The sequence below is a fragment of the Takifugu rubripes genome, chromosome 16, assembly GCF_901000725.2.
Source record: "Takifugu rubripes chromosome 16, fTakRub1.2, whole genome shotgun sequence".
Lineage (NCBI taxonomy): Eukaryota > Metazoa > Chordata > Actinopteri > Tetraodontiformes > Tetraodontidae > Takifugu > Takifugu rubripes.
The window spans coordinates 7,030,537-7,043,213 of NC_042300.1; the positions used below are offsets into that span (position 1 = coordinate 7,030,537).

General features: G+C 45.0%; 1 protein-coding gene across 2 annotated transcripts; it reads left to right on the forward strand.

Moving 5' to 3' along the window:
- Positions 1-164: 164 nt before the first annotated feature.
- Positions 165-12,216, forward strand: coq8aa (coenzyme Q8A, genome duplicate a). 2 transcript variants are annotated; one of them, XM_011611964.2, is made up of 17 exons: positions 165-358; positions 3,892-3,991; positions 4,079-4,161; positions 4,245-4,465; positions 4,537-4,732; positions 4,850-4,916; positions 6,571-6,645; positions 7,242-7,370; positions 8,434-8,519; positions 8,603-8,743; positions 8,900-8,981; positions 9,121-9,214; positions 9,336-9,477; positions 9,593-9,700; positions 9,801-9,866; positions 10,337-10,423; positions 11,025-12,216. In XM_011611964.2, exons 2-17 carry the CDS (start codon positions 3,898-3,900, stop codon positions 11,316-11,318), a joined length of 1,965 nt encoding a protein of 654 aa, XP_011610266.1. In that variant the 5' UTR covers positions 165-358; positions 3,892-3,897; the 3' UTR covers positions 11,319-12,216. The 2 variants fall into 2 exon arrangements, with proteins under 2 accessions (XP_011610266.1, XP_011610265.1); XM_011611963.2 differs by having other exon boundaries at positions 166-615.
- The last annotated feature ends 461 nt before the right edge of the window (positions 12,217-12,677 follow it).

The following is a 12,677-nucleotide window of genomic DNA, read 5'->3' on the forward strand; positions in this document are numbered from 1 at the left end:
TACAGACTCAAGACTTTCGGGTTATTGCAGAAACACGACATTTGTTTTTGTTAAGCGATTGACCAACCAGAAGCCTCGAGTTAGTTCAGGCCTCCCGTCAATCAAACTCTACGGACCAATAGGAGCAGAGAAAGAACAAAGTGGGCGAGGACATTCTAGAGCGTTTCCGAAATAAAAGTTCAGCTGGCGGCATTCAAGAGACTCTAATGGTTAAACGCGGTTTTTACAGGGTAAAGAGCAACGGCAGAAACCTCAGAATATATTCGTTTTGCCAAAAAGTGAGACGATTGCGCTCTCCTCCGTGTGAAACGTGCTCCCGCATCAGCCGCAGGACGTGACGCACGCTGACCAGCGTCGGGTAGGTTGCGTCAACACACGTTTCTGGCTGTTCGCTGCAAAGTTGATAAATAAGGTTGACCTCGTGGTGGAGAGAGAAGGGCTGCAGCAGAGGGAAGGAGGACCAAAACAGGCTGCGCTCCTTCCTCTGAGCTCACCGAGAACAGTCCCCCTTTATCTCCACCTTGCAGTCATAAACCTTCCAACAATAAGCAGCTCTTAGCCTAAGTCGCCCTCGCCGCTGACCTTGTTTTGACGCGGAGAAATAAGCAACTGCTGGTGAGTATCCGCAAGGCCAGCACACATTCGCTGACAAACAAACGCCACACAACGTTGCATTTCTTCTCTCGGTGGCCTTTAATTCATTTGGGCGTGCTCGCCCCCGAGATGTGTTTATGTCCTGCAGCTGCATGGCTGTTCCGCTACTTCTGCAAACTTTACCAACCTGGTGACCAATCAGAGGTTTTTGAGAAGAACAACCTATTGTGCAGGATTTATTATCCGTTTTTTCTTCTATAGAAACGTTTATTGATGCGCCTTTTTTCTGGCTCGGAAATAATTCTGGGCGACTGGAAATAGACGTGCAGCTGAATCCACATAGCGTGTTGCGTGTTTATGTCTGGACAATTTAAGGCAAACTTTCTTTTTAACTCAAACCTGTCAGTACTGTTCCGCTACCTTGTTCTCTGATAACCTAATTTCCGGTAGTCTTATCATTTGGTTCTGTAGCCCTGTTAAAACAAACATTATTACAGAGTCAACCACTGATCTTGATCACAGTTCAGGCTGTAAATGATCAAACTTGACAGACATAACGGGTGAAATCATTGTTTTTTTATTTGCTTCTGTCTATTAGTGCCGACCAGTAACACTCCAATTGTTGTAAATAAGTTTTAATCCTTCCTATAGTCACAAGTTGCACTTATCCCCAGAAACTATTTAAACTGTAAGAATGTACTTCTAATAATAAGGTTAATTAATTAAATAAATCAAATCTACCTGTTGTGTTACTCTGTTAACAGTTGAGTTAGAATTGTGGGAGATATTTGACCTGGATTGCGTCAACGTTTCTCTGAAAGCTGACTCAGCAGAAATGCCAGAGTCATTTGTGCAACTTTAAGTGGCTAAGTGATTCAAGACAAAGTCATCCTCATCTGTTTCTTAAATGAAAACGTGGTTTTAGTCATGTCTCCCCATTACTGGTGGAAAACCACATCACCGTTGTAATGTGAGTAACATTACCTACAGTACGTTTGGCTCGGGATCGGGGGTCGCTCGGGCCCAAACGCCAGATATAGACGGGTTCAGAGTGCGATGCCTGGATATTTTCATAACAGTGAGTCAACCGTGCCGGAACAGCAACAGAGACCAGTCAACAACTGAGGCCTCGATGTACAAAAGTGTGCCATACAGGTCATGCTGTCGAAAAAGATCCCACAGCGACCAACAGGACATCAAAACAGACCTTCCCATTTGTCAATGTCATGCTGGTATTCTTGTTAAGCATGATAAATGGGGAGTTGATGGCTTCAGACACACTTGGTGGTAATCTCAGTTAGAAATGGGAAGTTGCTCAATACAGCTCATTTGAGAACTGTGGTTTTTGGCCAGTTGTAGATTTTGACCAATCAGTGTTCACCTCTCTGAGTCTTGCAAGAGTAAGAGCGTTTTGGCTGCAAATGGATACAAAATGACTTTGTTTTTCTTAAGAGATTGAATGCTTAATAAAATAAATTGCATCTTATGTTCTGTATTTAATTCAGCATTCAGGTTGCATGCAAAGCACATTTTTTCCAATATTAAAATGTGAGAATATTCACCTAGTATTCAGTAAGAATTCGGCTCAACCTGCTACCATGGTAACAGATATCTGTATCAATATTTATGGAGGAAACGTGCTGATGTTGACTGCGAAAGAAACAAAGCTCTGTGTCCAAATAGCCTGAAAACTTCCTTGCAGAGCTTACGAGCAGAACTCGCTTCCACCTCCAGTTAGAAAGCTGCGTTTTTACCAATAATTGTATCGGGAGTTTAACGACCAGTTTTAATTTACAGGACTACTGGAAAATATTGCAGCAATAGGAGTGTTGCAATATGAAGTGAGGAGAAGAACCCGGCACTTGAATTTTAAGCAGACTTGACATGATGATTAATGGAGATGTTCCTGGAGCCAAAAGAGAAAAGCGAGTGTTTTTCTTGTGGTTGTAACTGAAAGAGCCACACACCCAAACCTTGTCTGTTTCAAAAATATCGAAGGATGACCAGAAAGTGTTTGTTGTACTGTGCGCGTGGTCACATGTCAGGCTTTGAGCTGGGGATCACTTGGAGTCTTGTGACTTCTATGAAAGTTCTTTGTGTGTCTGCCTGGTCACCCACTGCCCTAAAGGAGGAAGGATGACCCATTAACTGACTCTGTGAGTGTGTGTGTGTGTGAGTTCTTTTTTTTTTCTGTTTTCTTGTACTTGCTACATACTAGGTACCAAAATTCACATTCTACTAGCAAAGCAAGGACATTTTTGGAAAGTGAGGTCATTTTGGCTGGTCCTTGCTACTTCAGAAGACTGTTTTAGTGTTAAAATATGATGTTGAAGTTAGAATTAAATTAGAGTTGGGGTTTGTTGGAATGTTAGGGTTGGGTAATATGTTATGCCTTTGAAAGTCCTCACAAAGATAGAACTACGGGGGTGTGTGTGTGAGAGAGAGCCTATTCATTATACTCGAAGCTCATCCGTTGGCTCATTCTCTTGACTTAACTTGTTGACTGCTGTAGTCACACCCAGAAATTACACCTGTAATACAGCAACAGTTGTTCCAACAATCTCTCAGCTCAGGAATCGGAGCCAGTTCCGCTGTTTAACCGCAGGTGTGACGTTTTGTCTGATTTTGTACATTTAAAAGAATCTGATGGTGCACCCCGAAACGAGCTGAGAAAACGCTGTAGATGTGAGTTTGTGCATGCACCGATCAACGCCGTGCATTCAGACTTTTAAAACTTTAAATTCGGACTCTTCTCGGTCGAATACAGTTCAAAAACACACGCCCCGAAGCTGCAGCCTTTTCATCTGCTGTTTTCCTCCTGGCCGTCGTCGACGCACGGCAAGGCGCGGCACCCTCGCAGCAGAAATATTTGCTTCAGTTTCATGTTTTCTGGGAGCAGAATGTCCAGGTTGCCCCCATCAGCATGAATGCGTTGGGAGGGGACTTGAGACAAATGCAAGTCCCCGCGTCCTTTGTCTGCGTGGGCGGGTGTGGCGCTCACAGAGGGATTGCAGGGGATAAGTATTTTTAGGCAAAGTATTAAAGTCATTTAAAGCGCTGACAGCTGTGTATTTGGGTGACTGCACACCTTTATTTTGGCAGCAGAATGTCAATTACAAACCACTTTTGCCCACCTGTTTATGTGACATGGGAACCCTGTTTGGGTTTGATTACCATGTCTGGAATGTGATTCAATATTAGCTTGTTGCTAGTGATATAGCTATCAGGCTTTGGCACCGCTCTGAGCTGATGTTCATGCATTTGTTGCTCTAAGTCTCTCTGTCGTCTTGTTTTCAGGCCGTCATGGCAGGCGATATGATGTCGCTGATGCGAGGCTTGGCTAAACTGAGCCAGGCAGTCGTAGAGACGCAGAGCAACACCGTCCGCACTGGGTCTGGTGAGTCTGCTGGGTTTTTGGAAAGCCATGTTCACTGTTTGTTTACCTTAAGCACAATTAGATCCTATATTTAATTTTCTAATGTAGGCATACCTGGCGTTGGTGCTGCTGTTCAGAGCATCCAATCAGCTGCCGAGCAAAGCCTCTCTGCTGCTATGGTGAAAATGCAGGTACGCATCGGTGAAAAACTAACCTCAATTATAAATAAGTCATTGACTTAACACGGAGATGAAATTGGTGTTTGTGTCTCCAGGAGATGTCAGGCCAGCAGCAGGCCTCCTCTGCCGAGACAGAATTTGATTTCGGCGACGACGCAGTCTTGTCCTCAGAGATCCAGGAAGAAGGCGACTTCACAGAAGCGCACGTGGGGAGCAGTAGTCACGCTGGAGCGGGGAAGCAGTCATTGTTTGAGGGATACAAAGATCCCAGTAAACAGTTTAATGGACACACCAGATCTTACCACCAGGACGCCAGGTACGGGCACTTCCTCTGTATGCATGATTTCACCGGCGTTTCCGTGTTGACCGCCGCTTCCTCTGTGGCAGGCATTTCGCTGGGCTTCACCACGGCTACAACCGCACTCTGAACAGGCATTTGTGGTTACGGTTGTACTGCCAGCAGCAGCTCAGTCAGCTGAGGACGTACCACCAGGACCCCACCACCGTTGGGGGGCTGACAGCTGACGACATTGAGAAAGCCAGACAGACGAAGAGAGCCGAGGCGAAACCACACAAACAGGCGGTAAATATGTGTTCTTCAGATCCTAGTCTTTATCAGACACACAATATTACACTAATATATAGTTTGATGCATTTGTCGGCATTGTAATACCCAGGTTGTCGCTTCTCTGTTTACTAGCTCAGTGACAAAGCCAGAGAGAGGAAAGTACCAGTGACCCGGCTGAGCAGACTGGCCAACTTTGGAGGTACTGTTATGTCATTTTTTGGTCTCTGGCTAGGTCTATATTTAGTGATCTGTTCTGGTGTGTTGGTGCACTGCGGTTAACTTGGCTGATACTCCAACAGCAGGGGACCGCAGCCTGATACTGGGCGGTTCAAAATTTCAGAACACTGGACAACAGCAATGCTACTAAACGTGCACAATTGTCAAGGAGGAAGGTCATTTAACTATACGGGCCAGAAGGTTCAACCTCCATGTAACGAGTAACCTGAGGATGGTGCTGGTATGCACAAGATGTACAGATACAAATACCTACAAGCACATAAAACACGGGGTTGAAAGGACACATTTCATATGTACATACACTCACACAGGAATGGAGGAAACATTTGTCATATGTTAAAGTGCGCAGTCCATGGAAAGGAAATGTTGTTGTCATGAACAGAAAAATACTCCTTGACAGTCTGAGAGGGAGGAGCTGTGAAAAATCTGCGCGAGCAGATTGAGAGTGTGTTAATCTGGTCAGACCACGTCGCCTGTTGTCTCAGTCCGTTAAGCCTAAATCCCAGATAGTAACAAAAATGTTATGTTGCTTTGCTTAGTTGGCAGCCTGCAGGTGCCTGCTGACATTTAAAGGGTAAAGCCTTCACCCCAGCAAAGAGGGGTTCTAATGTGAGGGTGAGAAGTCCGTAGCTTCGCCTCTTAACAGCTGGCATCGCATCAGAGTGGAGGTGGATGTCCTGTGGAGCCGCAACACAAAACCCAATCCTAGCAAAGTTGGCCAGACTGGCAGTGCAGCTATTTTACTGAAACACACGTGAGCTTGTCAGAACGTTGACAGATGAAACGTTTCGAAGGTGGCGCAGGAGGAGGGAGGGTCGAGGCATGTGTCCGCCATCTGTTCCTTTCGCCCGTGTAACGTTTGTTGACGAGCTTCACTCCCAGTGGAGAGCAGAGGTCAACATCAGCCATGATTTATAGTGGGATCGATCTCTGCCTGTTTGTGGGCAGCGCCGTCTTTAAAGAGCTTCTTGCTGAACCCACTCTTCCGAATCCCAACCGGAACGAAGGTCGCCGGGGTCGACTCTCCCCTTTCAGCCGCGGAGAGCAGTCTGTAAACAGGCGTGACTGACAGACACTTGTGCTCTGTCTGGAAAAAGGGATGTCACTCGCGCGTGGGGAGAGATGCACCGTCATCACACGGGTTTAGCGGCGCTGCGGGAAGCCGCACGGGTGAGATTAAGAAACGGCATCGGGGAGGGAAAGTATGACGTCCTCTGTTTTCAAGTTCAGCCACCTTGTTTGTGGCACACTGAAGCGTGGCGTTTTCACTTTTGTTCACATAAAAACCGCTGACTAACTGATTATATAATGCTGAATTATGTAATTTGCCAGGGACAGTAGAGCCCATGAGCAGGCCCGCACTCTTATTAAAGAGATCAGGGAAATAAAATGCAAGTTAAATAGACGGCATTTATTTCTGCAGCTTAATTGTTTGTATTAATCAGTGCTTCACATAGTCTCCTCGTGCACACTTGTTTGAGCAGCTGTCACTGTTGTCAGACTCTGCTGATCCATTCTAACGTCGTTCAAGAATTGATCCATCATTCTGTTATTTGTCTCGCATGCTCATGCGCAGTTGTGTTTATTTTCCCCTGAAGTGTTGTTTGCTTTTTCAGGTCTTGCTTTAGGATTGGGAATCGGAGCTTTAGCAGAAGTTGCCAAGAAAAGCATCAGGCACAATAATGGCGGAGGTAAATAGTCAAAAGATTTTATTTTATATTGTAGTTGTGCCTTTTTCTTGTTCAATAGTAACTTTAAAAGTGGATTCTCCTGCGTGCTGCTACATGCGGCGATATTATGCATGCCGTCAGGTCAACGCCCTCTAACCCAGCACCTTCTGTAAACAGACGTGCCTGCTCCTGTGCTGCTGCAGCCCTCACACTCCATTGTGAAATGGAAATGAGATGAAAGAATGGCCTGGCAGTTTATGGGTGTTAATCCCAGCACGGCCATTCTGCACACCCTTGTGTTAAATCTCCGTTAAAGGTCTAAGGGCGGTCTCAGACACCCTGGCAGACGTCACCTGGTGACCTACTGACCCCAGAGGCGTATTACAGAGAAGGGTAATCCTCCTCAGATTCTTGCCAAACTCTGAGGGGCAGAGCTGGTCACAGATGCATTTTTTACTGTTTTCGCCTGACTGCGTTCTGGAAAATGGTGGCTGTTTTTTTGAATCTCCTGCAACATTTGCTGGGTGTTCCGCCTGCTGTAAAGATGTTCCTGACTAAACTGTTATCATGCTGCTCCTTCCTACAACAATTTCATCCACACTTTTTATGTTATGCAGATGAAAACAAGAAAGGCGTTCTGGACTCCAGCCCCTTCCTGTCTGAGGCCAACGCAGAGCGCATTGTCAGGACTTTGTGTAAAGTGAGAGGAGCTGCATTAAAACTGGGGCAGATGCTCAGCATTCAAGGTGTGCAGCAAACACACGCTCGCTGTAGGAATGAACACAGAACTATTTCATTACTGAGAGTGTTATTCTGAAATTCAAACCAGCCGATCCCTCTGTGCATCCATAATGTACAGTTTATGGTGAATTAGCATTTATGTTGGTCAGAGTTCACCTCAGGTCAGCCAGGAGGTTGCTGTTCTTTATGATTTGAGCAAAGACACTGTTTAGATTCAGCCAGCAGGCTTATGTTAAGGTTCTAGGTGCTTTTCTGTCTTACGAGACACACACTGCTAACAAAGTTGCACTTGTTTGTGGTTCACACGCACGTGCACATTTGTGTTTCACTCATTGTGACCGCTTTCATTGACATAAAGCATTCCGCGGCACCTTTATTTAATAACTAAGTCTCAACCCTCAACCGGCCCTTTAAAGTCTTCCTCCAGAAATGTCCTCACAATGTAGCAAGTGCAAACAAACACACAGACCAGACTGATTGTCCTGGTATAGAGTGAGGACGGTCAAGGTTGGCTTCTGTTTGTTTCTGTCCACACGCTGACCTTACCGAGTGACTCCGGACCTTTGGCCTTCATAACTTGTGTTCGTAGTGTGTTTCTTTAAATGCTACAGCAGTGAAAATTTAATCTCTCATTAAGTAAGAGATTATTAAGTAAATTGCAGGAAATTAATAGTGGGCTGGGATTCTAACAAGCTGTGTTGACCTTTTATCATGTGATCCTTATTATTCATTCTGTATTCCTCTGCATATTCATCGCTGTAAGCTTCAACAGAATTAGCAAGCATGCAGCAGCAACTACTGAGACATAGCTGTAGTGGAGTGTGGAGACGGTAAACATCACTGCTTTTTGTCCCCTGCTGACATTTTTGGGTCACAGTTAGAATGCAGCTGTAGCTGTATGAGCACACGTTCCACCATCGCAGCTTTTAGCCCCTGTCTAAAATACGCGTAACCTTGAGGTAATTTAAAACCTGTAATTCTTCGTGTTGTCTTTAACAGCCAGTTAAGGTAGCTGACCTGCAAAGTTGTGTTTTTTATTACAACAAAGTCACCTGTTTGTGATTTCAGATGATGCTTTTATTAACCCCCAACTTGCCAAGATCTTTGATCGCGTACGACAGAGTGCTGACTTCATGCCCATCAAACAAATGATGGTAAGTTTTCTGTACCAGCCTAAAGCACCACGAACCAGTCCTTAATGATAAAATAACCCCCTACTTGTTGTGTTTATTTGAAGAGAGCACTGAACAGTGATCTGGGTCCCAACTGGAGAGACAAGCTGGAATCATTTGAGGAGCGCCCGTTCGCGGCGGCGTCCATCGGCCAGGTTCACCTGGCGAGGCTGAAGGACGGCAGAGAAGTGGCCATGAAAATACAGGTAGACCAAGAACGCACACGTATGAATCTAAAGTTCATGCAGCTCGTCGATGCAGCTGGGTTCTCTCTACTTTATCCAGTCAGAGAAAAGCTGAGCGATTCCTTAATCACGATATAAAAGGTTTAAATGTTTCCCTCTTCTTCTGTTTGTTTCCAGTATCCTGGCGTTGCTCAGAGTATCAACAGTGACGTCAACAACCTGATGACAGTCCTGAATATGAGCAATGCCCTGCCCGAAGGTAGCCGCATAAACATCATTTCAATTAAGCAAAGCCCAATTTCGACCGCATGGATCAGCTCACATTCAGTTTTTTAAGTTTGCTGTTACTTTACTGAGCCGTGACCTTTTGTCTTGTCTGCGTCTGTTCGGATCTTTAGGTCTGTTTCCAGAACATCTGATAGATGTAACGAGACGCGAGCTGTCCCTGGAATGTGATTATATCAGAGAAGCTCGTTGTGCTAAGAAATTCAGGTGGGTCTCACAAAGCGTTTTGCTAACGAACGATTTTGAGCATCGGTTTTATACTTTGATGGTTAACCTGAGTAACTGAACCCTCTTTGGGTTGTTTTTCCTGTTCTTTTGTCTGATGCAGGGAACTTTTGAAGGACCATCCTTTTTTCTATGTGCCAGAGGTGATAGATGAGCTGAGCAGCAGACATGTGCTGACCACAGAGCTGGTTCCTGGATTTCCTCTGGACCAGGCTGAGAGCCTGTCACAGGAGCTGAAGAACGAGGTGACGAAAACTGTACAGAGATTCATGGAGAGGTCTACTTTAGAAGTGGGGAGCTGTGGATAATTCCTTTATCTTCATAAGACATTTTAGGAATTTTTGTTCGTGTCTGCCTCAGATCTGTCAGAACATCCTGCTGCTGTGCCTCAGGGAGCTGTTTGAGTTCAGGTACATGCAGACTGACCCCAACTGGTCCAACTTCTTTTACGATCCCCAAACACACAGGGTGAGTCTGTCTTGTACGTGGGCCCAGTGTTGGTGTTGCCGTGGTAACGGCTGCGAGGATTTATAATGCTGACATTGTTTACCGGATCACGGCTGTGTAGGTGGCGCTGCTGGACTTTGGAGCCACAAGAGGATTTGATCAGAGTTTCACAGACGTCTACATAGAGGTGAGACGCTCAAAAGTTAATTTTAGCGACGCAGCTCTTTGTAGGAAGGGTGCTGCATTTAGCTGTGACCTGCTGGAAACAAAAATACCAGATTCATTCAGTCCAGTATTTTTAGAACCATGGTCTGCAGCCTGGCTCGTCTTTCCACTGTGGGACGTGAAGGCCAAATGGCGATGGCTGCGTGACAGAAGCACAATAGCACCGCCACAGCAATTCCTTGGAAAGTCCTGCTGCTGATATTACCCACAGTCATAAACACGACCAGTATTCTTTATTCCTCTCAGCAGACTGCGTAGTGTCTAGCCCGTCAACTTTTTAAAAAGTTGAAAGCCAGAAAAATATGTCCAAAGCTGAACAGAAAGAACGTCAGGGTCACAAGCAGACAGAAGGTTTCCATCACGGCTGTAAAGTTTATATATTCAGTGGTTTCCTTAGTCCTTAGAGGCAAATCAATCCTCTTTCACTTGTAGATAATCCGTTCAGCTGCAGAGGGCAACAGGGAGGGGGTCCTCCAGAAGTCCATCGAGATGAAGTTCCTGACAGGGTATGAGTCAAAGGTAAGCGTGGCTGCTGCTACAATACAAGTCAAATACATACAAAAGAACAAGTGGTAATGCGGTAAACCGAAATGGGTTGAGCCAATAGAAATTGGCTTGGATCATGCCGATGGTGGTCCAAAGATGGGGGGTCCCTGTATGTGTCATAACTGTGGACAGGTGGTCTATGTGATCCATCATGTTAAAACAGGAAGTAGACAGTCTCTCTAGAAGCTCATTTATATTCCAACTGTGATTATAATGCGTTACCACGACAACCCCAGCAGCCATTCCTCAGTAATTTCTATAAATAAATAGGTTTTCTGCAAGATTTCTGGCAAAAACAAGTTGATGAATTGAAATAATGGTGAAAATAAATATGTAAAGAACACACTGAAATTGTTTGTTAATTCTTTTTCTTAAATTTCTTAATAATTTCTTGATTTTTCCAGAAAAATAAATATATTATAATTCAAACCACTGCAGCCTATTTTTATCTCGGCCCTCATTAGTCAGAGGTATTTTGACCCCGGACCTCTGTACTCCCCCTCAGAGTGAAAGAAACCCAGTAACGTCCTGAGATGCATGGTGTTCATTTTCTAAATGGCATCATGTTTTCCAGGCCATGATAAATGCTCATGTGGACGCAGTGATGATCCTCGGAGAGGCCTTCGCCTCCAAGGAGGACTTCAGGTTTGGCTGTCAGTCCACCACCAAGAGAATCCACAACCTCATCCCGGTGATGCTAAAGCACCGCCTCACCCCACCGCCGGAGGAGACGTACTCGCTGCACCGGAAGATGGGCGGCTCCTTCCTCATCTGCTCCCGGCTGGACGCCAAGCTCCGCTGTAAGGACATGTTCCAAACAGCTTACGAAAAGTACTGGGAAGGCCGCACGCCCCCTCCCTCGACCTGAACTGGCCTGTGGGGTGATGATAGAACCTGGGCCCAACTGCAGACGGTGCAAATCAAGGGTGAGGTTGGCGCGGTGGCTACAGAGCTACGGTCCGTGTCGAGGCATTAGCTCATCTGGGCATTTTTGAACGTCGATTACCGTTTGATGGACAATAGCAACGATTCGAATAGAACCCGTTTAAGACCCCGAGAGACAGCCCGCTGCGTTTTTACAGGGGAATGGTGGAATTTTATCTGGCACGTTCAAAGTGACTTGCATTTTTCTTGTGCTTTTCATTGCTGTGTTGAAGTTTTTGATTGCATTTTAAAGACTGAACTGTCAGATAACACCAGCCAACACGCACACATTAATAATCTAATCCAGGATTTGTATGTTAATGATCATGCTAACGTGTGTTTTTAATCAGTTTTCTGTGGAACTTCTGTACATTTTAATCTCTCGTATTCAATCCAATGGTTCCTGTCTATTTAGCCGAATTCCAGTTGAAAAGGTAAATGTTATTTTTAGTACCAAAGCATAAGTTGTTTTTTTTTTCAGTTGTTGAATTGTACAGACGTTAGACTGCCTGTAAGATGAGGATCAACCTTCATCATGAATGTTCACGACCTGCGAGGTGGGAAGAAGCTCATCGTTGTTTCGCACAAAGTCCCAGCTCGTGGTTTTACCTCGTCTGGTGTAAAGGTCTCTCTCCTCTGCTGTGTTATTGTTTGCAAGGTAAAAATTAAATAAACGTTGACGGTTTATTTCCCTAGAGGGAGGTGTTAAAATCCCGCATTTGTATTTCATATCAGCGCAATGATTTTTTTGATTTTTTTTTTTTTCGTAAACCAAAAATGTCCTTTACGAAAGGTTCTGATATTGTCTAGCAAAAGTAAATGATTTATACTTGGTCAGATGACTGAGGGGTTTTTGTTTGTCATTGGGTCGTAGCATTTAAAGGAAGGGCATCTGTTGGTGCTGTTGAACAGGTTTCTGTGTGGTTGTACTGTATTATTCATGCTGTGTCACCTGCAGGTTAAGAGGTTATGTGTTTAGGAGATGGAAATACAGTAGAGTGAGGGAGTCTCTATCATTTCTTTTTTTAAGAAATGCACGTCCAGACACAAAGCATGCTCGTGGGCACTTTAGTATCCGGACCAATGAATCATGCCTGTGTGCATACATAGCAGGGCCCAATTTAGGGTGAGCACATTTAGATAGGGCGTGCGCGCACACACACACACACACACACACAGCTCATTTTCCTCCGTTGAGTCAAACTGACTGCTGAGACTGCTTTTTGACCCACTTCTTAGGTGTTTTTTTTTTTTTAAACTCGAACACTTGTAATTTTCCTTTTGTGCCACGGCGTGGCGCTGG

Excerpts from the sequence above, each read along its gene's own strand:
- coq8aa (XM_011611964.2), top strand. The coding sequence starts at position 3,898 with ATGGCAGGCGATATGATGTCGCTGATGCGAGGCTTGGCTAAACTGAGC. Across the intron at positions 8,520-8,602 it reads TGCCCATCAAACAAATGATG|AGAGCACTGAACAGTGATCT; the intron begins GTAAGTTTTCTG and ends GTTTATTTGAAG. Across the intron at positions 8,982-9,120 it reads GAGCAATGCCCTGCCCGAAG|GTCTGTTTCCAGAACATCTG; the intron begins GTAGCCGCATAA and ends TCGGATCTTTAG.